Source organism: Colius striatus, chromosome 1 (assembly GCF_028858725.1).
Source record: "Colius striatus isolate bColStr4 chromosome 1, bColStr4.1.hap1, whole genome shotgun sequence".
In the NCBI taxonomy this organism is placed as follows: domain Eukaryota; kingdom Metazoa; phylum Chordata; class Aves; order Coliiformes; family Coliidae; genus Colius; species Colius striatus.
Window position 1 is genome coordinate 121,592,898 of NC_084759.1, and position 23,310 is coordinate 121,616,207.

Here is a 23,310-nt window from a genome sequence, read left to right on the forward strand (position 1 = left end):
TGTTAACTCTTCAAAAACTTCATTGTAGTGCATTCAGCTAGGCTGACAAAGGCCAGATTACTGCCGCTGTCGAAATTGGGCAGCTGCAGGAGGGAAGAGGATAATTTAAGTCTCCCCTTGCCTCTACTGACTGGTATTATGTGGTCATCAAGAACTTCTAGTCATGAGCTGTAAGACTGAAGATATCTTCTGCTGGCAGCTAAGGGACCTACAGGAAATATTAAGCAGCTTTATGAGATGACCAAAGCAAATTCAGATGCCTAGTCCTGTCAGTTGGGAATTCTGTACTTGACTGATGAATAGCAAAAGCTTTGAGAGTTTCTGTTTTTTCCTCCTGTTTATCTCTTAAAAAAAAAAAATCAATACCCAAACTGATTTAGCTGATCAATCCTTTAAAATTGCTTAGAGCTTGTTCTTTTGGATGTCTGGACGGGAAATTTGTATGCTCACTGAAGATCAGAGATGAAGGAAGCAATAATTATTTTTTTCTTCCAGTGGTGGTCAAGTTCTGCAATTATGAAAAGTGCTCTGTATTCCCAGAGTTTTAAAATAGTATGGGTCAGCTGTTCTGTAATGCTTTTGTTTGTTTGTTTTCCTCTTAATGGATTAGCTGGCATTTCTCTTGGGAGAAGTAAACAAAGATCTTTACAAATCCCATAACTAATTCAGAATAACTAAAGACAAAAGGCTATTAGGTTTGCAGGTCTGTTTGTTTTCTTCTTGTGTTTGTTATCTTTAATTGTTGAACTTTAGCAGTGAGGATCATCACCTGGCTGATGTGTTTCCTTTGCTTTAGATCACACAGGCACAGAAGTTTGTAGGGGATTTAGATATGGAGCTTGTTTTCTTTCAGTCTGTGAGTAGGTTTGGACTTAGACAACTGGTTCCTGCTTGAGTAGTTTGTTGCTTTCCGTGCACCTTTATTGGTGCCAAATTATGTAATATGTCACTGGGATATGAAAGAGCAAGACTGAAGGCAGGTTCTGCCACTGGTTGTAGTCTTTTGTCTGGTTTATCATCAAACTTTGGAGTATGCACCCAAAGGTAAAGCAATGTATCTGCTGCGTGTGTCATAGATTTAGTTAATTGCGGGCTTCTTTGTTTATTACATACAGCATCTGGCTGTGGAATGAGAACTGCTGTTAGTCTATGTCACTGACTGTCATGGACTGATTATTCCATTTTATTGCTTGTTTCCCTGTCCCTTGCCTTGGTTGGCTTGTATTTTCAGATTGTCAGATTGGTATTAAAAAAAGTTTTTAAAGGTAAAAATAGTTTGCACCCATGAGGTATTCTTGTCTTTAGTGTGTTAAATCCCTTCATCTCTGATGCTAATATACTGAGCTTAAACTCTCAGCTTTCCCTGCCCTGTAACATTCTGAACAGATGTTCTTGCTTTTCATCTAGGCTTTTGCACTTTTTTTATCTCTGCATGTTTCTAACCTCTTGAGTTTCATGCTTCACAGATATTTTCCCTCATCTTAGTGTTCTTCTTTTCATATACATTTCTACAGCTAACAGCTTCCACCATGTAGCCTTCCTGATATGCCAACATATCTGGTACCTGAATTCTAATTATAAACATAGTTTAGCTCATGGGACTTCTTTGAGGCAAAATGCACCAAACAAGTCTGTGTGGATGAGACTTTCCACATGGTAGTCAGTTTTCAGGTGGGCTTGGGCAAACTCGTACTCAACCTGTGGAGTGAGCTTACTGACACTGGCAAAAAACCTCCAGATTGCTTGTAGTCAGAAAAATGTTTTTGTATGTTATCAGTGTAAAACTAGATTAAGTCTTGTAGGCTGCTTCTTTCATCTTCTCTGATTTGTGTTATTCTTCTACTATCAGCTGCTGTTATCAGTGAACTTGTTGAGCTGTTACTGTATTAATGTATGTCTGGCTTGTTCACTACTGTCTTAGTAGAACTTTGGAAGATTTTTTTAGGAATGTTCTGTTGCAGTAGTTGCTAATGTTACACTGGAGTGACAGCAGCAAGTGTAGAAAAACACTGTTTTACAAAATCTATGGAATTGTCCAAAGACCACACCTCTCTGAAGACTGTGGGGATAAACTAGTGATGTGCATTTAAGGCTGGATTAGTCTTGCATTTCCAGTATATTTTTGAGAGTGAGGGAGGAATAAAGGGAGCTAATAAATCTTTAAATACTTAAGATTTCACTTAGAACTAAAAGTAATTACTTGACATCTATTGATTTCTAGAAAGGTTCTCATTACCTTTTGAAGAAACTATTTTGAAGCATTATTAAAGAATAGTGTCTTTTAGTGTTTTGGTGTATTAGACAAAATCTCACATCTTGATCAGGTGCTTGACAGCGTACAACCACATTAAAAAAAACACCCGGTTTCTTGCTCTGTCACGACTCAACATATATGGTTGAAAGAGGTTTGCCTTTGCCAATGAATCTGAGGTACAGGATTGCCCAAGTCCAAATGGAACCTGCAGAAATCTGAGAATAAAAGTGTGTTCCTATCTCCCTATTCAAAGGCTTTTAAAAACTTGTTAGGACTTTAAAAGGAAGGTCTTGTTTGCAAAGCTGAAAAAGACTTTGCCTAAAGTTGAATAATGTGCATTGCACAGCAGTATGGACAGTCATCAAAGGTGGTGTTCACCTCCATTGTAGGGATTTATTACTGACTGAAGGGAAGGTGGAAAAGCAGTTAAGATAGTAACATCAAGTTTCTCAAATAATTGTTTTTGAGACAAAGTTGTTCTTTATGCAGTGCAGCCATAATGAATGGTGCCGCTGACATGTCTTTACTGTTGGTAGCAAGTTCATGTGTGACTTCTGTTGTGAGGCTATCCCAGTGCAGAAGGCTGTTCTTTAATCAGCCCATCTGCACAAACATTTTGAGGGAAAGCTGATATTAAGAGATGTGCCTTAAGTAAGATTGAGTCATCCCAAATCTTTAGAAATAATTCAAAAGAAGTAGTGTCTGTCTTCAGATAGGATCACAGATATGTAGCCTGTTTTACTCTGTTTCTTGACATTTCTTATCTACACTCCATATGGATTCTGCCTCTTTAATGGTGGGAGATATTGCTCTATAGTTGTAATGACAGTCATTAAGTACTTAGTCAGTGAATCTTCTTTTAATACTTATGTTGCCTGAGTCTATTAAGCTATTCTTTGAACTAGACAAAATTGATCATAAATTGGACAGCTTACTCCCAGTCTTTGATGAGGTGAACTATTAGTACTTTGCTTGAATAAAAAGTGCAAAACAAATCTGACATGTAGTGAACAGTTTAAAATGAAGGAAAGAGATGAGTTTTACACAAGTTGCATTACAATTGCTAGTACAGGATGCTGAAGATGTTCCAGGGCCATCATGACAAGTATGCTGTTTACACAAGGTTTACTTGGACTATTAATTTAAATGTAGTTCAACTATAGGTATCTGTAAGGTATGTAAACAAGGTGGCAGGTATAAAAAGAACTTACAGAATTGCTGTGTAGCCTACCTTCACATAGATTACCTCACTGTTTTCTGTTTTTCTTCGTCTATGGGAGAAGTGAGAGTTTTAAGTCGCTCTAATTCTGAAGAAAGCAGTTGCAGTATATGTATGTCCAACATGTGCAGCCACTTAATGTGGAGAAGTATTTTCATATATGGTGTGACTACAAATACAAAAAGTAGGGGCCCAGATTTTTATTTCTTGGGGCAAGCTTCTTATTTCCACATATTTTTGTATGTTCTATCTTACTCAGAACATGCTTATGCTAAGGGATGGTGTTGCTTTCCTTGTAGAGGTGATGAAGGCTCTTAAGAGTAGTTAAATCACTGAATAGAATTCCTTGTTCTGGTATAGCTTATTCCTATTTGGGAAGAAAAAAAAATCTAAGTAGGTGTAAATATGGAGACTAGTCACATAAAGACATGCTGCTACTAATTTAAATAAGAATATTTCTACATTAAAGTTGGTGGAACTTCTTAAGTGAAGACCAGTCCTACCATTCGCTCCCATTGGGTGAGGGGAATCTTTTAAGGGGAAAAAAGGTAGGTTTTTGGTCATGTGTTACACTTCACATGTAATAATTCAGATGCTAACCAAGGCTCCTTGGGTCCTTTAGTGGCCTTCTGCAAATAAAATACAGCTGCCAGAAGAATCAGACATATTACGAAGACCTGGTGTGGTTTGTCTTTTTTGAAACTACTTCATTCAGGTCTTTAACTGTTCCTTAAAAATCACTTCTCTTTCCTGATATTATGGTTATAACCTTAAAAGCATGAATGCAGCTGATACAGACATTGTGCTATATTCTCCAGAAAACCTGAAATAACAGTGCTAAGTTGTGACATACTTCACTAGCAGTGGGATCCTTAACTCTCAGGTGTAACACAGAAGGCTGAATTCTAATAACTGCTTCCTTGCCGATCAGTTTTAAATAGCTAACTTGCTCTTGTTTTTTTCAAAAAGTAATTCTGAGTGGAGGAGAGTCGTGAACACCTTACCAGCTGCCTACATCTCCATCTTCCCTCAAAGTTCTGTTGTGTTTTAATCCAAAATGGTGCATCATCCATACAGCTAAGCTTTACATTTATGCTTGTATGCAGGGGAAAAGTTTGGTCAGAGCAAGCTTGAAGTATAGAAGAAACATGAGCTGTAGCCTTTTTTCCCCTTCTTCAACTGCATTTGAACTGCAATGCACATGTAATTGAGCTCATATTTAGGGGGTTCTAAGGTGTCATTCACAACTGCTGGATCTTCATGCTTTTCTAATGTCATTACATTCATTTTCGTGCTGAAGCCTTGCGTTTTGTGTGTACGTATTCATATAAACACTTTGGCTTTTGCATTTGAATTTACAAGGCTGGTGCTGGTTTCTGTGCAGCTCACTCCTTGAAGACAGCTGTTCCATTTGCTGTTGTAAAGACCTTAAGAGATTTATTGCTGATGGGGCATGGCAAGAAGCATGAGTTTTTGGAGAAGTGCAGAGAAGTACTCTAGCTGTGGCTGAATGCCTTGCTTTTGCAATGTTTTTAACTACTGGGAATGGAAGGTGCCAGAGAGATGACTGGCACCTTTATATGGAGTGTGGGTAAAATACAAGTAGATGTTTTCAGATTATTAACAGTAAAGTTATTGTTACATAGAATATTTTGTGCAATGGAATGGAGTTGGGACTCAGTGGGGCTGAAGCAGTCCATCTTCTGCTGTTAATCAAGTTGGTTTTAGCTTGGCAAGCTGCTGAAACAATCCATGTAGCCAGTCTGCCTTCTGACCACCCTCAGAAGGTGAGCCTGGGAGTTAACAGCTGAAAGTCTACTGGATAGCAGAGGCTGTGGATTAAAAATACAGTACTATGACATATTATCTCCCTTTCCTTCATCCCTGCCCATATGTACTTGCAGTTTCTAACTTGTTTTGTCAGCAATAAATTACCTGTATTTTTCCACTGGCATGCGACCAGGGCTCTCCTCAGTGACACTTCCTTTATTGCGGAGACTACTTTCCTTTCCTCTCAGGTGCTAGAAGTGGTAGACTTGTAACTGAACTCAATTGTTTCCAATTTGCACATGATTCTTTCCCTTTATTTCTGATGCAGATAAAGTTTTGTGCTCTCAAGTGATTTAATTTTTTTTTAAACTGGAGTGGTTGATATAACTACTTCTATTTATAGGTAACATAGAGCTTCATATACATATCCATTGTTTGCATTAAGTAAAACCTCTGCTTGCTTTTTGCAAGTAGCAGCCCAGTGGGACTGGAGTCCCTCTGGAGCAATAGCATCTGTGTTCTAGGTCTTGTCTGTTTACAGTATGATCTATAAGTTAGGGGGACTTATCCTGATTAAACATTGTATTTATGTTCACCTGGTAATTTTCCTAATTCTGGTGGACTTGGGGTGGGGGGGGGGGAGGGTGTTAAGAATTTGACTTGGAAGGCACCATGAAGTTTTTGAGATCCTCAGGTAAGGAAAGCTGAAGAGTTGCATGTATAACTTATTACAGCTTTATGTTTGTGGTATACTATTCAGTTATTGGTGTTTTAAAAAATACAATCTCTTTCAATTTGGAGACCCCCCACCAGACTTCCCAACAAAGATGTTAAATCCTTGTACAGCAAATTTAAGATTCCTGACAGTCTTGTATTTCTAATTTGTTTTCCCATAACTTTAAGAAGCAATTCAGGGACTTCTGAGGCCTGTAGGCTGTAAGCTGAACACTTGCTGGTTTAGCAAGTTCCACAAGAACATTGGAAAAAAACAAAGATTTTTTTTTTTTCCAGTTATGGAGCATCCTGATGCTCTGAAATAGCAGTAAAGCCAAGACCTTTTTTCTTAAAAAAAAACCTAATACAAAACAAACCCAACAAAACACAAGTAGATCCAACTGCTTATCCACAGGCAAGTCCTTTCAATGAATAAACGAAAGCAGCTTAAACAAATGTCAGCAGTGTATTTTAGTCTGGATACTTCAACAGCAGAAACTTCTAAAGTAATCAGTGTATGCTTTTATTGCATCTCTTTACCAAGTGAAATGCCTTAGTCATTTGGTAGCGAGGAAGTCCAGGCACAGCAGAGAATGTGCTCTTCTCATTGTCTTAGCACAACTCCCTCTGTTGCGACCAAGATGTTTACCCAGTATTCTTTGGCAGTGTCCTGAACCAGCATCGTAAAGTGTGATCTTTGATCTCTATCGTAGTGGCTGTGAGTCAGATATGTTGATAGCCAAAGCAGGCTGGAAGGTACAGAGATGAAATACAGACAAGAGAGTAATCATATTTGTGGATGCAGGACTAAATGCTGCCCAATACTTGCTAGCCCACAGTTCTTGCCTTTTTTTAACAGCAGCTGATGACTTGTCCTTCATGTTCTCTTGTAACGCCGTTGAGATGGTTCAGTTGTGGACTTGTTTGTGGTATGATCATAATCTGGAATAGAGACATTGGGCACTTTTTTGCTTTGTTCTACAACTCCTCTTTTACATAAGAAGAATGGAGTGGCACTTGTGAGATGGTATTGATAAAACTACATGGTGTAAAACTGAGGAGTCTTGGCACTTGATTGCACATTAATTTAACTTACACTTAAGTATTCCTGTTTAAGCACAGGTAGTATGTAGAGTGCTTTTCATAAATTTGGGTCTTGGTTCACGTTTATTGGTATGCTTCTCTAACTTGTCAGTGTGTAAGCATGTTTGGCAGAGAGGAACTGGAAATTTATGTGTAGATATTTTAATAAGGCTTTCTTTCTGCCTTTTGTTTTTAAAGACAGAAAAATAATACTTCCAACTTACTCATGTTCAGAGGTCTGTCAATGTGAGGTACTTCTCTTGCCCAGGGTGACCTAGTCATAGCAGTGAGAAGTGGCATCTCAGCCGTTTGAGATACAGTATTCCATGCTAGATAAGGATGTTTGCCTTTCTTAACTGTTGTTGCAAGTAGATCAGCATACTACAAAAACGCAGCTGCTTTAGGCTATACTGCCTGAAGCACGTCTAGGCTCCTTTTCAATCTACCAGTCAACTGCTGTACAGTTTAAACATACAGTAAAACTGTTAATTTCTGTCACTGAACTTGATGCTTTGTAGGGCAAGGCTGAGAGATTTTCTTTTCAGGGTGGTATCCTTTGTAACCTAGAATCACAGAATGGTCGGGCTTGGAAAAGACCTCTAGAGATCATCCAGTCCAACCCCCCTGCTAAAGCAGGTTCAGCTCCATCAGATCCAGGAACATGGCCAGGTAGGTTTGAAAACCTCCAGAGAAGGAGAGTCCACAACCTCTCCAGGCAGCCTGTTCCAGGGCTCCCTCACCCCCACATTATTGTAGCACTTGCTTCTCCATTTCAGGTCTCTCTAGCTGTATGTGCATTGCTTGTACCTCCTATGTTATCTTTGAAGGGGAAAAAAGAGTATTTTTTGTAACTTTTAGTGTTTCTGTGTTAGGTAGCACCAGGTCCAAATTTATTCAAGAGGATTAGTATGCCACAGTAGAGGAATCCTATTGGGCTCTTTTCAGTCCCTTAAGTTGTTCATCTGTCCTGGAGCAAGTCATATAGATAATTGTCTTGCAAGATTCTGCTTCTGTGCAAGATTGACACCTGTCTTCTTAACAGTAAGCTGTGACATAGCTTCTGTCTTGAATTCCTTAAGAGGAACTGAGAAATCTCAGATTATACCAATTTACCTAGAATTACTGAGTCTCTCAGATGGCGCTAGTGAAAAAAGTGCAGAGCCAAAAGTACTTTACGACATTTTGTAAAGCTCACTTTTTCATGTTGTCAGAAAAAAAGGTAGATTCTTTTTTTGTTTTTGTGATAGACTACAAAATATAGTCATTAAAGCAATTTGAGCTGAGGAATTGAGAGCTTAGGTATGTGTCCTGCAGTCCTGTCACCAATGCTATAACCGGTTTTGTCTTCATTAGGTAGGTACAGGTACAAGGGGGCTGTGTGTGTGGTGTTGCCATGGTGCTGCCAAGCGAAGGTGTGTACACAGGATTTGGCTCCCACTTGGACCATCTTTGCAGAAAACTTGTACAAGGAAGCTGATTGTTCCTGGGACTCAAATATTTACCTATGCTGATGGGAAGTAAAGCAGCCCTTGTGTGTGCTTGTGTTGTTTGGTGGCAGCAGTCACCTGACTAATTGCCACGTATGCTTTCTGGCCAGTCTGAACAGAAGGAGCACCAAACCCCTACCCCTGCCATTGCCCTCCAAAATGATACTGGCTATGAAACTGAGTTGAGACAGACTTGGATAGAAGAATGAGTTTTCAGCAGCGGATAATAATTTTGCGTCAGGAAGACGTTTTACAGCTTTTCTACATAAATGAGTTATTGAAGGGAAAAAATGATGTGAATTTAAAGGCAAATCACCCTTTTGAAATAGCTGAGAGTGGATGAGATCATCAGACTTTCAAAAATAAGGTGGCCCTCCAGCTTTTCAGCTGCTTGCCATGGGTTCAGCAGAAATGACTAATCCTAAAATTTAACCCTTCATCATGGGCTTCTACCAGAGCAAAGTCATTTGTCACTCTTCCTTAATTTCTGTCTCTCCTGAAGGTGTAATTTTAATGTTTCTGTATTTGAAAGGTCAGAATTTAATGGCTTACTCATTTTGTTCAGCAGTGAATGCTTCAGCTGATACTTGTCTAGAATGACCAGGCTCGTTGTGAATTGCTGATAACCTGGTTAAAAAGGTTGAAAGCACTTCTTAGTAACATTTGTCTTGCTTTTGTTTTTCATTTTTGCTTCATAGTGGGTAAGTTGTGAGGTCTAAAAGAGTTTCTTATATTATTTGTCTGTGTGTTTTCATTAAACACAAATAAAACTATTGAAGTTCTCCCTCCCCATCCCTTGCTAGTCTTATTAGAAGTTCTACATTTTTCACATTCCAGGCATTTCTATTAATATTAATTTCAAAATGCTAATTGTCAGTTAATTTCAAAACCTGTTAATGAAATAGCTATAAATGACTAATTAAAGTTCCTTCTACTTAGCAGAGAAAGTGAAATTTTACAGGGTCTTTTAATAAATCTCCTTAGGCCATAGACTTCTAATACAGGCAGACTAGAGAATTTTAACCTACAGAGAATACAAACAATAGGAGAAACTTGTAACAAAACTCTCAGCATTTCACCATCAGTTATTACGAGCTGCTGCCTCCTTCCCCAGTGCTTGATATGCATCTTGATTAATAGAGATCAGTGCATGGAATTTGTTAGGGAAATGTTAACATCCACACAGACCCAATTAATAACTTTCATGAGTAGAAGGTGTACAATAAATAATATAAATTTGACTTGACTTGGTGTGGTGGTTTGACTCTGGCTGAATGCAAGGTGCCCATCATGTTGCTCTATTACCCACCTCCTCAGCAAGCCAGGGAGGCGAGAAAATAAGATGGAATTGATGGGTTGAGATAAAAACGGTTTAATAAAGAAATAGCAAAGCCATGTGCATGAGAGGCAAAGCAAATAAAGATGTTACTCTCTATTTCCCATCATCAGCGATGTCTGGCCACTTGCGGAGAAGCAGGGCTTCAATATGCTTAATGGTTGCTTTGGAAGGCCAAAATGAACCATACCTTCCCCTTCCTCTCCCCAAATATATTGCTGAGCTGATGTCAAGAGATATGGAATATCTCCTTGGTCAGTCTGGGTCAGCTGTCCTGAGCATGGCCCCTCCCATGGTCCTGCCTGCCCACAATTCTGGTGAAGCTGGGGGAAGAAATATTGGAGGGACAGCCTTGATGCTACGAGAGCCTTGATGCTACGAGAGCAGTAGCCACAACATTGATGTGCTGTCAAATACACGTTTTTAGCTATCAACACAGCACAAAGCTAACAAGGTACAGCATTACAAGTGCTGCTGCGGAAAATCACCACCATCCCAGACCCAATACACTTGGCTTGTAGAACAAATGAAAAGTGAAGGATTTGCTTTGTCCCAGTGCCATTTTGTACCTTATAAAGTTAAGTAATATTTCCAGTTGATTTCATGGTGATTTGTATTGTTCACCAGTCTATACAACTATGTTACTGCTAAGTGCAAGCACTTAGAATTCTTAAGGGGGGAATCTCCAGATTCATTGGCAGCAATTCCTGCCTCTTACTTGAATGACAAAAACTGTGTTTTGAATTACTTTTAAGTTTAGAGTTTGCTTCGTCATGATTTTAAGACAGTTTCTAGAAAAATGTTTCTGGTCTTCAGAATTTTAAATGAATTTTGAAGAGTGTTTCTGTTTTGTTTTGTTTTTTTTTCTTTTGTTTTTGCAATGAAATGAAGAGGATTTACCGTACTTATTAGCCAAAGGACATGGCAGGTGATCACTAGGAAAAAGTCTTGTGTCAGCAGTGACTCCAGTGAACTTGAATATAGGTTAATACTATTTTATAACATCAAAACACGTTTCCATCTTCATACATTTTTATGATTTAGCGGATCAGTTGAAAATGTTTCTGTCTTTGTTACAGCCTTGCTGCTGCAGCCAGTCAGATGCCTAAGGCTGATTTTTTTAATTGAAAAAATACCTGTAGTGTTTCTTTGTGTGCCTGCAATCACTTATTTTTCAATTTACTTTTCTGTAGCTGGGATGGGTTTCACCTAGAGCAAAAATTAAAAGCGCTACGCTTTCTTTCTCTGAACGAAATGCCTTGAGGATTTCATTTCCTGAACTACTTCAAAAATGTTTATTTTTTAAGACAAAAGAGTGTTATCACTTAGTCCTAACATGGAATTGTCTGACCAAATTGGAGCACAGGGATGCACCAGAGATCATGACCTCTAATTGTCATTTCTAAGTAATTTCAAACTGTTCTTGAGAGCACTGTATCCACACATCCCTAGCAACATTGGCCACTCATCTTTTTAACACCTCTTTTCCCATATAATCTTAATCATTATCTTCTTTCCCAGGTGAGATCCTTTCCTCTTTGTCTATCTAGAACTTGTTCTTTAATTTATATAATGATACAGTTAACAGATTGGGGATTTTCTCCCAGATTACTTTTGGTTTTCTATAATTTTATATTAAAAAATGTAAGGAGAATATTTTTTTTTAATTAATCTCCTGCACTACAGTAGCAGTTCATCATGTAGAATGCAAAAAGAAGCTGCTGGAATGAAAATGCTTTCAGGTAGTAACTTGGAGGTCTCTTTGTTAATGCAGTGGTAATTCTCAATTGGATCTGAGTGTAATGCCAGCTGTTGTACAGAATGGAATAGGTTTACCTGGTATTGCTTGCATCCGAACTCGGCGATCCTCAGATTTCTGGTTTTTCTATATTGTCTGTGGACTTCCCAGTTTTGAGAATCTGAGAACGCAGTCCCTGTGGGTACATTCTTCCCAAGAAACATAGGGAGGAGATGCTGTGAGCAGAGCAAGGACTCTGTTCAGGAGATGGCTGAAGTGGGGTTTGAGGAATGGTGTAGCATGGCTGAGCTTTTTTTTTTTATATTGGAGGAAGTAGTAGGCAGATGCAACGGGATTTTGTTTGTTTTTATCAGGAGCTACTGTGCTGAGTTACTGTTTCTCAGTGAAGACTTGAGAGGAGGCAGTTTTATTTGGAGCGTCAGGGGTCTTTGCTACCACCAGTAACTGCGTTTGTTTCTTGGAAGACTTTCTCATGTATCTTCTGTTATGGATTTTGTGGAACTTTTGTGTTGAAACAGGTCAAAAAACACTAGGGTTTAAGGTGGAGTTGTAACGTGGCCTGTGAATATTCTTCTAAGTGGCAGTAACTGATCTCTAGAGCAGACTTGAAGCATCTGGGTTTCCAGCAGTTTTTATTTATTCTTTCCTGAACAAAGCCAGTTGTTGATAACTGTATTTAGACCTTGTGTGGCTGGATAAATATGTAGATATATTTAAAAATGCATATGTTACGTTCACGTGTGTGCTGCCTTCTGTGAACTCGTTTTACTCTTAAAGAAATTATTGAAAAATAGGAAAGAATTAATTTTGATAAAAGTGTGAAATATTAGATATGGAACAGTGAGGAGGAGATCTATTCCAAATGCCAAATTAGAAGAACAAACAACACAAGTGGAAGGAGAGGATATGATAGAGTAATATGCTTGCATTAAAGAGTAGTTTTGTTTTGTCTCCTTAGTACTACTAGCGACTTTCCATACATCCAGGAGGCGTACTTGTGATGTGTGGGAGTTGGGGGGCCTCTGTGAGACAGGGAAACATGTCAGGAGGGAACTTCTTTTAAGTAGTCAACATATAAAAAGTGCAAGAAACACCATGTTGAAATTATGGTTCTTTAGTGGGTAGTACTTAGTAGATGAGAGCTATATGTGGCACCTTGTAGTGGTAGGAAGGCAAATACAATGTAGGAATTTTTTTTAATACTGCTTTGATCCCACTGCAGATGAAACATTGCTTGGATGGATGTTTAGCATCTTTGATGTTTTTTTGTCTTTCATGCCAGCTCTATGTGGCCACTGAAGCCATCCTCATCGCATTGGTGGGCGCAACTCCTCCTTACCACTGGGATCTCCAAGAGCTGTCAGCTAATCAGAGCCATAGCAACCAGTCAACGAGTGAGCAGAGGGCATTTGGGGAATGGCTTCTGAGTGCCAACGGCAGTGAAGTGCATAAGCACATACACTTCAGCAGCAGCTTCACTTCAATAGTCTCTGAGGTAGGTCTGAAATGTGCTTCATTGTCTTGTGTGTGGGTAGTAAATCTGAAATCACTTGCAGGGGGCTGGTTGTACTGCTGCTTTCTTCGATACCGGTGCAGATTTTGATTAGCAAAGGAAACAGGTGCTACCTACAGGTAGAGAACAGGTAATATATTCATAATCTTTACGGGCAAAAAAAGAAAAAAAAGCTTTATTTTGCAGTGCAGATCTTGACCAAATTCTGTTCTAAAACTTCCTGCCTTTTCCAAATGGAAGTTATGTATTGGGTCCTGTAGCCTAGTTCCACAGTTGAGCTGGAAACATGCCATTCACTACTAAAGTACTCAAAAATTGTCATGGACCCTGAGCTTTTTCTGGACACCTCTTGTTATTCCTTTGCTAAGGTCAAATCTGTGTAGTGCAGACATTATGCAGTAGCAAGCTAACTGGAGGAATTGGAAAGGAAGTAGTTTCTGCCATCTAAAGGGTGGGTGTCAGGAGATTGGGACATCCTTTTTTTTCTATAGTAGCTAGCAACAGGACAAGGGGTAATGGGATGAAGCTGGAACACAAAAAGTTCCACTTAAATATAAGAAAAAACTATTTCACTGTGAGGGTGACAGAGCAGTGGCACAGGCTGCCCAAAGAGGTTGTGGAGTCTCCTTCCTTGAAGGTCTTCAAGACCCGCCTGGACATGTTCCTATGCGACCTGATCTAGGTGAACCTACTTCTGCAGGGAGGTTGGACTAGATGATCTCTAAAGGTCCCTTCCAACCCTACCATTCTATGATTCTATGATCTTTGAAGCACCAGGTATAAGAGAAGACGAGGTAGTGGGGAGTCAGGTGGACAAAGCAACTCCCCCTATATTGTCCCAAAACAAACTTTAGCTTTACTGGTGTGGCTTCTGTGTTTTGTATCTTCTTTCATGTTGTAGATACAGTCCTTACAGAAATTATTCCAGACTCTGCAGTGATGTGTGCAACATCTGTCCTTCCTGGAGCTTTCAGTATCTGTTAATGTCAATTTCTTCTGTGCAAGAGCCCTGATGCATCTGTTACAAGACCTGAATTTAGAGCTGAATAGTTGGGTCAAGTGTAACATCACTTGATAATTTATGGCGATTGTCCAGAGGCATTATGCTATCTGAATTAGTCCTGTAAAGCACTTTATTGGTTATGAGCATATTAATAAAGCTATTGCCTTTAGAATAGTACCAAGCAGTTTTGTACACCAAGCATTGCTTCTTTTTCTGGTAAAAAAGAGGATATGAGTACTTATTCCGCTATTTAAATTATAATCCTAATGGATGGTGGTTTTTTTAAAGCATTGTTTAAAGCTCAGTAAGGTTTTCAGACTTTCTCTCGTCTTTTTCGTTTTTGCTTTTTAATTCATCCAAGAATCTTTTATTCTCTTAGACTTGGCAATTCAGACACGTTTGTGGAGCCTAGTGGTATTTTAGGACATAACTCTTGTGAAGAATGAGATAAATGAGAAATGCAGGTAAAGAATTAAGTTAACTTGAAAAATACAAAACGAAAAAAAACCTCCCAAAACAACTAATGCAGATTCTGTTTTCTAGTTCTTTAACATACTTCTCAGTAAGAGCCATTGTGTATAAAATTTTATTACTTCTTCTGCTTCTCACTGTTACACCACACATTTGGCTAACAAATGGTTTTTATTTGGAAATTTTATGCTAAATAGAATCATGGGAATCATTATGGATGGAAAGACCTTTAAGATCATTGAGTCCAACCAGTCACCTCACACTGCCAAGCCCATCACTAAACCATATCCCTCAGTACTTCGTCTATGCATCTTTTATGAAGATTTTAGTGAGATTGCACTTATTTGGGGGTTATCTCATCACAATGTAATTTCATTACTGATGCTTAAGGAAGCTTTTTCTGTATTGGAGGAGGATGTTTTTAGTGCTTGTCTCATAGCATCACTCTGCAAATTTACATTGAAAATATTCTGATGTAAAAAGCTTGATTTATTAATATCAAGCATATATAGAATGTGCTTTATGTTGAAAAGCCTTGAGCCCTTTAAAGAGCTTATTAGCTGTTGAGATTAATTTGCAGTATAAGTTTTACTTCACAATCCAATTATCCGTTAATCCCTGAATGATTCAGAAAGCATCTAATGTCATTGAGTTTTACTGCTGGCAGCTTTTAAAAATTTTATACCAAAAGTTAGGGCATGATTATTGTAGCTCTTATAAAACAAACTGTGTTATTTCAAGATAAAATTAATCTGATATGGTATTGTTATATGAATGCATTTTCCTGCAAGTTGTTTATAAAATCTAGAGAAACTTCAAAAAGCTGATTTGTGGTCACATGGCTAGTTTTAGAATTGAATTTTGTCCGTCTGGATGATTTATGGGCAAAAAGATGGTGAGGGGTCTGAAGCACCTTTCTGATGAGGAAAGGCTGCAGGATCTGGGACTGTTCAGCCTGGAGAAGAGGAGACTGAGCGGGGACCTCATTAATACTGACGAGTATTTTAAAAGGTGCATGTGAAGAGGATGGGACAGCTCTTTTTTTCTGTGGTGCCCAGTGATAGTACAAGGGGTGATGGACAAAAGCTGGAACACAAAAAATTCCACTTAAACACAAGGAAAAAATTCCTTCCTGTGAGGGTGATGGAGCCCTGGCACAGACTGCCAAGGGAAGGTGTGAAGTCTCCTCTGGGAGGTTTTAAAAACCTTCCTGGATGTGTTCCTGTGTGATCTAATGAAGGTGAACCTGCTTGAGCAGGGGGATTGGATTAGATGATCTTTAGAGGTCCCTTCCAACCCCAGCCATTCTGTGATTACCTACTGTACCAGTAAATACCTCACTGTTGAACTGACAATTCAAAATGAAGCATATACTGAGAGCAACAAGTTATTTTTTTTGAGCTTTTGAATGTTTTTGTTTTGTTAGCTCCCTAATCTTGGATAGGTTTACTTGCATGTCACTGTTCTCATGGTGAGGCAGTTTATAACTGAGCTTTGCTAAAATACAAGCTTTGCTAGAGAGGATATCTGATGGGATTTTGGTAGAGGAAGATTATGAAGAGAAGATTAGAGTGTTACTGGCAGGGATAATGACATAATCACTGGCTTACAAGCACAGGAAGAAAAGTTGGGTGTCACTAAAAGGAAACATTATCTCAAGGTGGAAGAGGAGCAGAAAAGAACAAAAGATGTGGAGCTTTTAGAATACAAAAGAAAGTAACTGTTAAACAGTGAGAGTATGGCATATTTTCATTCTACAGTTTTAATTTCCTGTCAGGTTCAACATCAGACATTTAAGTCTGTAAGAATCATATATGAAGATCAGATTTGTATTTGGAATAAAAGAACTGGAAAAGACACAGAGTACACTGTAAAAAGGATGAGTATTTGCAATACCAGAGAACCTGTGTAATGCTACTAAAGTGTTTCTTAGTGGCACAACAATTCATAATGAGGAGCATATACAAGATTCTCTTTGGACGTAAGCCACGTGTTTGTTTTTGCATAGTGTGCCTATGCAATGACATATGTCAAGAGGTAGGACTGAGTATTTAAGCTAATGGATTTATGTTAGAAAAGGCAATAAAAGGAAGAGTGGGAGAAGGTTACAAAAATTCAGATATTCTGAGGGATGTGTCCTTGATTTCAGAATCAAAGACTGCACATGATTTGGGGAAACCTCAAGATTGGTTATCACGTGTTTAGATGGAGACAACAGTTGTGTTTTGGTGACTATCTGAATGACTGACTGAATGTGATGCTTAGGAGATTTATGCAAAGTTTGACCTGCCTTAAAGTATGTGTCATTCCCCTCCAGCTATTAAGTGGTGATGAATTGCTTGTGTTCTGGTTAATTTGCCTTTTTCTTTTTTTCCTCCATCCAGTGGTTTTTAATTGGCAACACATCATACAAAGTTAGTGCTGCCAGTTCTTTCTACTTCAGTGGTGTGTTTATTGGAGCGATCTCCTTTGGCCAGCTCTCAGATCGCTTTGGGAGGAAGAAAGTCTATCTTACAGGTAAGTACTGCCACCTAACAAAAGGAATGAAGTAGAGGTGTCATCTCTGAAGATCAGTGGCAAAAGCAGTTTCTGCTGAGAGTTTGGTGTGCAGCAGGGAATCACGTGCTGTGATTTTGTTGTTGTTGTTTTCTGTTGTCCTTCCAGTATACTTTAGGAATATAAACAGGGACAAGAAATTAATATTTGACCATTCAGTTGCTATCTGAACATCTGGGCAGTGTTCTGGAGAAAAAATAAGGGCTTATTGAAGGGGTTGTCAGGTATTGGAACGGGCTGCCCAGACAATTGGTGGAGTCACCATCCCTGGAAGTGTTTAAGAGACAGGTGGATGTTGCACTTAGGGAAATGGTCTAGTGTTTGATAGGGCTGGGACAAAGGCTGGGCTCGATCTTGAAGGTCTCTTCCAAATGAAACAATTCTATGATTCAATGCAGTGCTTCACAGGTTGCAATTTCTGGTAATTTGTTAGCAATGTTCTTGCATGTAAAACTTGCTAGGAATTTGTTGCACCTTGGGAATATCCTATGGAGGTAAATATCTAGCCATCTTAATGGAGCCAGGCAGTAGTTCTGAGTAAAAAAAAATTGTCTGCTGTGGACTGAATTTGAAGGTTTAATAGTACAAATTATGTGTCAGAAGCCATTCCTTTTGTCACCACCTCCTTTATGATATTTACTTTAGATGCTTAAATTTCTGCCCAAACCTGCAATTGACTGATTACTTATGACAGATGTCATTAAACATCAAGTGAAAACACTGTTTAAATGCTTTTGTTTTGTTTTGTTCTCCTCTGAAATGAATTTTTTTGCCTTGTTTTCCAGGCTTTGCTCTTGACATTGTGTTTGCCATTGCAAATGGATTCTCCCCCTCATATGAATTCTTTGCCATCTCTCGCTTCTTAGTAGGGATGATGAATGGTGGGATGTCACTGGTGGCCTTTGTTCTACTGAATGAGTGTGTGGGTACTGCCTACTGGGCATTAGCAGGTAAAGTTTGAGTGCCAGTGTCCTTACTGTCAGAATTCATAGATTTCAGTCTCACACACCTCTTGAGCTAACACCATAGCCATTACTAATTTCACTCTGCGTCTGTGTGAGCACAATCTTTGAACCCTGCTTTGTTTAATATGAACCTTAGATAAGCACAGCAGATGACTTCAGGTCATTCAAGTTTCTGCATCACTCAAATTGACAAAAGTCCAGTTGAAGCATCCCCTGTGAATGTTACACAGCTAAGTACTCATCCAGCATTTGTAATAGCTGAGCTCTATCAATCAAAATTTTGGACTCTGATAAACAGAACTTAGTGTTTGTATGCTAAATATCTATTCTTTGATTCCTGGCAGTTCTCAAATAAATGAAAAGTGGTTTTATATAATGGGAAGATGAAACAACTGTTGTTTATATGTAAAAAAAAAAAAAAAAGTCCCCTTTTGTAATCAACCTTAGAATTTGCAACAAAAGATACAGACACTCTTAACTTACTTGTTTCCCAGTGTTGAAAGTGTCCTTCAGATACGATGAGGATAAATTTTACCATTACGGTTATGGGGCCCGACTTGCCCAGTTGGTGACAAGTGCCACAGAAGTGCTATGCTGAGGCTGTTTTAAAACAGTGTGTCTTACAAGTCATAAGAGCTACAAATTAATACTATATTCCTAAAAATACCAATTTTGCAGTGATTTGTGGTATTTTTTTTTACACATATAAAGATGAAACAGATATGGCATTACAAGACTTGAATTATTTATGGGGCTTTGTTGGGTGGGAAGGATGTGGAAGAGTGTTTTTTGGACTTGTAGTGATCTTTGCAGTGAGGTGTAATACTTTTGCCCTGCATGGGTGAAGGACAGAATTTTGGGGGGGCAAATAGTTGTGATTTTGCCTGTATTGATGGGTAAATTTTTGTTCATTAAGTATTAATTCCTGTCTGATCCCATGTATTGAGAGTTAATAATGTTCCTTGAAGGAGTGATAATGTTTTGTTTTTTGTTGTATGTTAGGATCTATTGGTGGCTTGTTCTTTGCTGTGGGAATTGCCCAGTATGCTTTGTTAGGGTACTTCATTCGTTCCTGGAGGATGCTGGCAGTTGTGGTTAACCTGGAAGGAACAGTCGTCTTTCTTCTGTCTCTGTAAGTTATTTTTCAAACTGAGTTTCATCAATAAAGATGTCAAAAATCACAAAGCAAACAAAACCAATGAACAATCCAAGCAGCTAAGGCAAGGTGCCTTCCTGGGATGGCATGAAATAGTGTAACTGATGTATTTCTCTCAATCTTTCTTGCCTCATCCTCTGTGCTTTCTTTAAGTAGCAGTGCTGCAGTATTTCAAAATGTGTACATTGTATTGCATATGTATTATTACTGTAGATGGGAACAGCCTCTAGAATGATGCAGAAGCACATCTTATTCCTTAACTGATATATGTAGATGATCTAAATTGTTGTCTGATATGCTACAAGACACTATATATACATGTTAAAAGAGAAATGTTTTTGTGGTTATGTGATAACAGGTTTCTCTTATAATTGTGCTTACACAGAAGAAACAAAATTGCTAACATATATCTTAAACAGGTGACTTGCAAAAGAAAAAGTGGGAAGCTTCCTTTTATTTTTAAAATGTGATTAGTAAAGAATAGGAAAAAGACTTTTTATTAAGGTAGTAGGGGAGTTTTGTGGGCTTCAGTGCTGAAAGCTATATGATGCAGCGTGCTCTTTTCTTGTACACTTTGTGACAGCAAAATGTCAGGGACAGAAAGGAGAAAATAACTTTAACTGCTGTTTAAATTTAAGGCTTTTTTCTTTCCAACATCTGTTTAACTTCAGTAACTAACTTTTTGAACGAAGCTCTTTGCTGAGAGTCAACCTTTTCAAAGGAAGCATCAGAACTCAGGGAAAGGTATTCGATGCTGTACATGAGGTGAAAGGCAGAGATGACATTTCTGATATTTCAAAATGTGGTGGTCTTTGTGGCCTTTGGAAAAAAGAAAATTAACTTTCAGATGTGTACAATTGTTTTAAATGTTTTATGCTTTGGATTTCAGAGCTGTGCTCAGAGGTCTGTCTTACTGTAAGAAAGGATTTCTTAATTCCAAATTTCACATTGCCTCCCTCCCACACTGTTCGCAAACTACTCTGTGGAAAATGCTACCAGATTTTTTTTTAGCATAGGGAAGAAAACATACTCCTTTCTAAGCTCTTTTCTTTTATAAAAGCATAGAGATACTTCTGTTTAAATGTGAAGGAAAAATATCCCTTCTGGTCAGAGGCAAAAATTGTAGAAAGCTTCTGGCAACAGACTAAAGTTTAAGATAGTTCTATGAATTTGAAAGTAATAGAAGAAGATTTGTTTGGTAGGCCTACAGACCTATCAGGAGAACAGTGGGCATGGGAAGCAAGAGCCTGACCTTCGCACAGTTTCTGCCTTCCTGTCTGTGGGAGAGAATGTGTCAAGAAGTTGGAAAATGAGAAGTGGAAGACAACTAGTTGGTGTTAGAAAAATACACTGCATTACTTGTAGTAATGTGATGCCCCTTGAATTCTAAGTTCTCTTAAGGCAGAGTCCTAAAGATACTGTAACTTCTAGTGTTGTGCACATATGTACGTGTATATATGTATATATGAATGTAATTTCTTGGTATCTAAATTAGATATGATTTATGTTCCATTTCCTTTCAACGTGCTTTGTCTCTTGTTTCAGCAAGTGAATTTTATACCTGAAGAGTTACTTGAAAAATTCTATGTTACACTGAAATGTTTTCATTTTTTTCAGGCTTATTTCCATAGGAAAGAACATCCCTAAAACTGTGTGTATATGTGTGTTTCAGATTCATTCCAGAGTCCCCCCGCTGGCTCTACTCACAAGGCCGGCTGAATGAAGCAGAAGATGCCCTCTACCTCATTGCCAAGAGGAACCGCAAGCAGAAGTGCACTTTTTCATTAAAACTCCCAGCAGAGAGGAGCTGCAGAGAGACTGGCAGCTTCTTGGATCTGTTCCGATACAGGATTCTCTTGGGACGCACCTTGATCATGATGTTTACGTGGTACTTCAAATACTTTGTAGGCCCAGCTGTGCTACTGTTGCCTCTTTAAGTCTTTGAGAGAATATGTTACTGAGAATTGGCTCATCCTGCACATTGTACTTAGTCTCAGCCTGTATTATTAGGGACACTATACCTAAAGAGAGCCCTCGTATTGTAGTATTTTCTCAGTACATTTCTAACATCTTTGCATTTCTGTCATGTTTTTTGAGTCTCAAAATAGTCGAGAAGCACCTCCTTGTTTTCTGACTCTCTAAGGCTTCTGAGATTAGTTGTGTTGTCCTCCTGTTTGGCCCAGTGTTGTGTCAGTACTTTAAATCCTGTGGATTGTTCTTTGTTTTGTGTGTAAGGAGCCGATTAGCAGGTGGATGGCCTACCTTGTCTAATGAGTATGTTTATTTTCTTAAGAGAAAGTGCTGGCAGTGCTAGAAATTGCTATAGTAAGGAGCTGGAACTCATGATGCTATCTCTAAGTCAATAGAAAAATGTAACTCCAAAAGCACATCTTTTGTGCCAGGTATCTCTGCTAGCCCTAAGCACTTTTGCTGCTACAAGTGAACCTTATGAACAACATGGTATCCAAATCCTCAGGCATTGCTATTCATACAGTTGCTTTTACAATGCATATACTTTGGGAAGATGTATTGATTAGGGGGAAAAAAAAAGGTGTTAGTTAGTCAACAGACACCACAGAACTGTGTTCCTGTTGGTTTTCCAAGTGCTTACTGTGGAATAGTTGTTTTTTCTGTTCCTTAAGTAAGAATTGCTGATTTCCTGCAGAATGAATTGGTGACCTGTTCCTTTCCTCCCTGTAAAGATGTCCATCAGTCAGGGTTACAAAAGAAGAGTAAAAAATCAGATTTGGAGAGTGAATAAGTCCAGACCAGGGTGTAGAAATTAAAACAAGGCAGAAGTGTAATCTGAACTGTTTGAAAGGGTTTACGGTAATTGGAAAAAATATGGACAAAAGTGTAATGTGATAAAAGCAAAAAGACATAACTTCTCAAGTCAAATAATCATCACATTTACCTTATTCTGGTTCATGCACATTCTTCCTAAGTGTAGTCTTAAGTGTAACTGAGTAATACGTCGGGAATTGGATCTTTGCAGAGACAAAATGGTTTCTTTACTGAGAAAGCATCATAGACTTGCAGAGAAACATTTTTGACCTGTTTTCTGAAACTCTAAATATAGTTTTGTAGTGTACTGTGTCAGACCAGTGCTTTGGTTTGACAGGTAAGGCAGCAGCTCTGATTTTGCTCTTTTTCTGTCTTTTGCAGGTTTGTGTGCAGCTTGGTTTACTATGGTCTTACTCTTAATGTGGGTGACTTAGGTGGAAGTATTTATGCCAATTTAGCCCTTTCAGGGTTGATAGAAATCCCAGCGTACCCAATCTGTATTTACTTGATTAATCAAAAATGGTAAGTATGAAATTAACCCATTCAAAGTTTTGTTACCTTTTTCTTTCTCAAAGATAGATTTCCTGTATATAGCATCTCCTAGCTTATATCTGTTGTGTTGGGGTTTCCTTCTTCAACTTGAAAGTACTACTCATATATTTCGAATAACAATTTAACTTGTTCTCAGTAGCTCACTTGTTAATGAGCCATCTAAGTTTGTGTCAGGTGAGGCTGATCTCCTAAATCAGTCAAACCTAGCTGTGCTGACTCTATGCTAACACAAGATGGCATTCTTCCCACCTCTGTCTTGTAATCCCTCACTGTCACTGTTTTGTCAAAGCTGTTGCAATTAAACTCAAGTGAAGCTGCCCTGTGGTTTCACTTTAGAGTTGCTGTGTGCACTAATATATTAGCAGAGTTGTTCATTCAGATATTTATCCTTTTCCTGAGCCAGGATACTCTGGACGATGTCTTTCACTTTTTGTAGAATTCAGCTACCTCCCAATCTCTTCTCCACGTGTCTCCCGAGTCAGGAGTTTTACAAACATGCACACACGATGGGAAGCAACTACAAATCCTAGAAAATGTCAGCCACTACATAAAGGTTTCTTGGTGCTCATTGTCTTAAGAGTGTGGTAGAAGCTTGTTTTAAAATCAGTGTGAGAGGAAATTTTTGTGGGAGATGGCATTCAAAATTTCCACTGCAAATAATAAGATGGTGTGAATTTAGGGAACTCAT

At 38.6% G+C, this 23,310-nt stretch overlaps 1 protein-coding gene across 3 annotated transcripts in view; it reads left to right on the forward strand.

Moving 5' to 3' along the window:
* The window catches only part of SLC22A15 (solute carrier family 22 member 15), a 40,512-nt gene that overhangs the window by 1,084 nt on the left and 16,118 nt on the right, over positions 1-23,310 (forward strand). The window contains exons 1-7 of one of the 3 annotated variants that reach the window (XM_062005245.1): positions 13,033-13,117; positions 14,518-14,602; positions 16,994-17,126; positions 17,951-18,115; positions 19,133-19,262; positions 20,959-21,174; positions 22,452-22,592. In XM_062005245.1, the coding sequence (XP_061861229.1) occupies positions 14,597-14,602; positions 16,994-17,126; positions 17,951-18,115; positions 19,133-19,262; positions 20,959-21,174; positions 22,452-22,592 (791 nt within the window). In that variant the 5' untranslated portion in view covers positions 13,033-13,117; positions 14,518-14,596. Of the gene's footprint in view, positions 1-12,904; positions 13,118-14,517; positions 14,603-16,993; positions 17,127-17,950; positions 18,116-19,132; positions 19,263-20,958; positions 21,175-22,451; positions 22,593-23,310 lie in introns of those variants that run through there. The other 2 variants (XM_062005227.1, XM_062005236.1) reach the window with 2 other exon arrangements.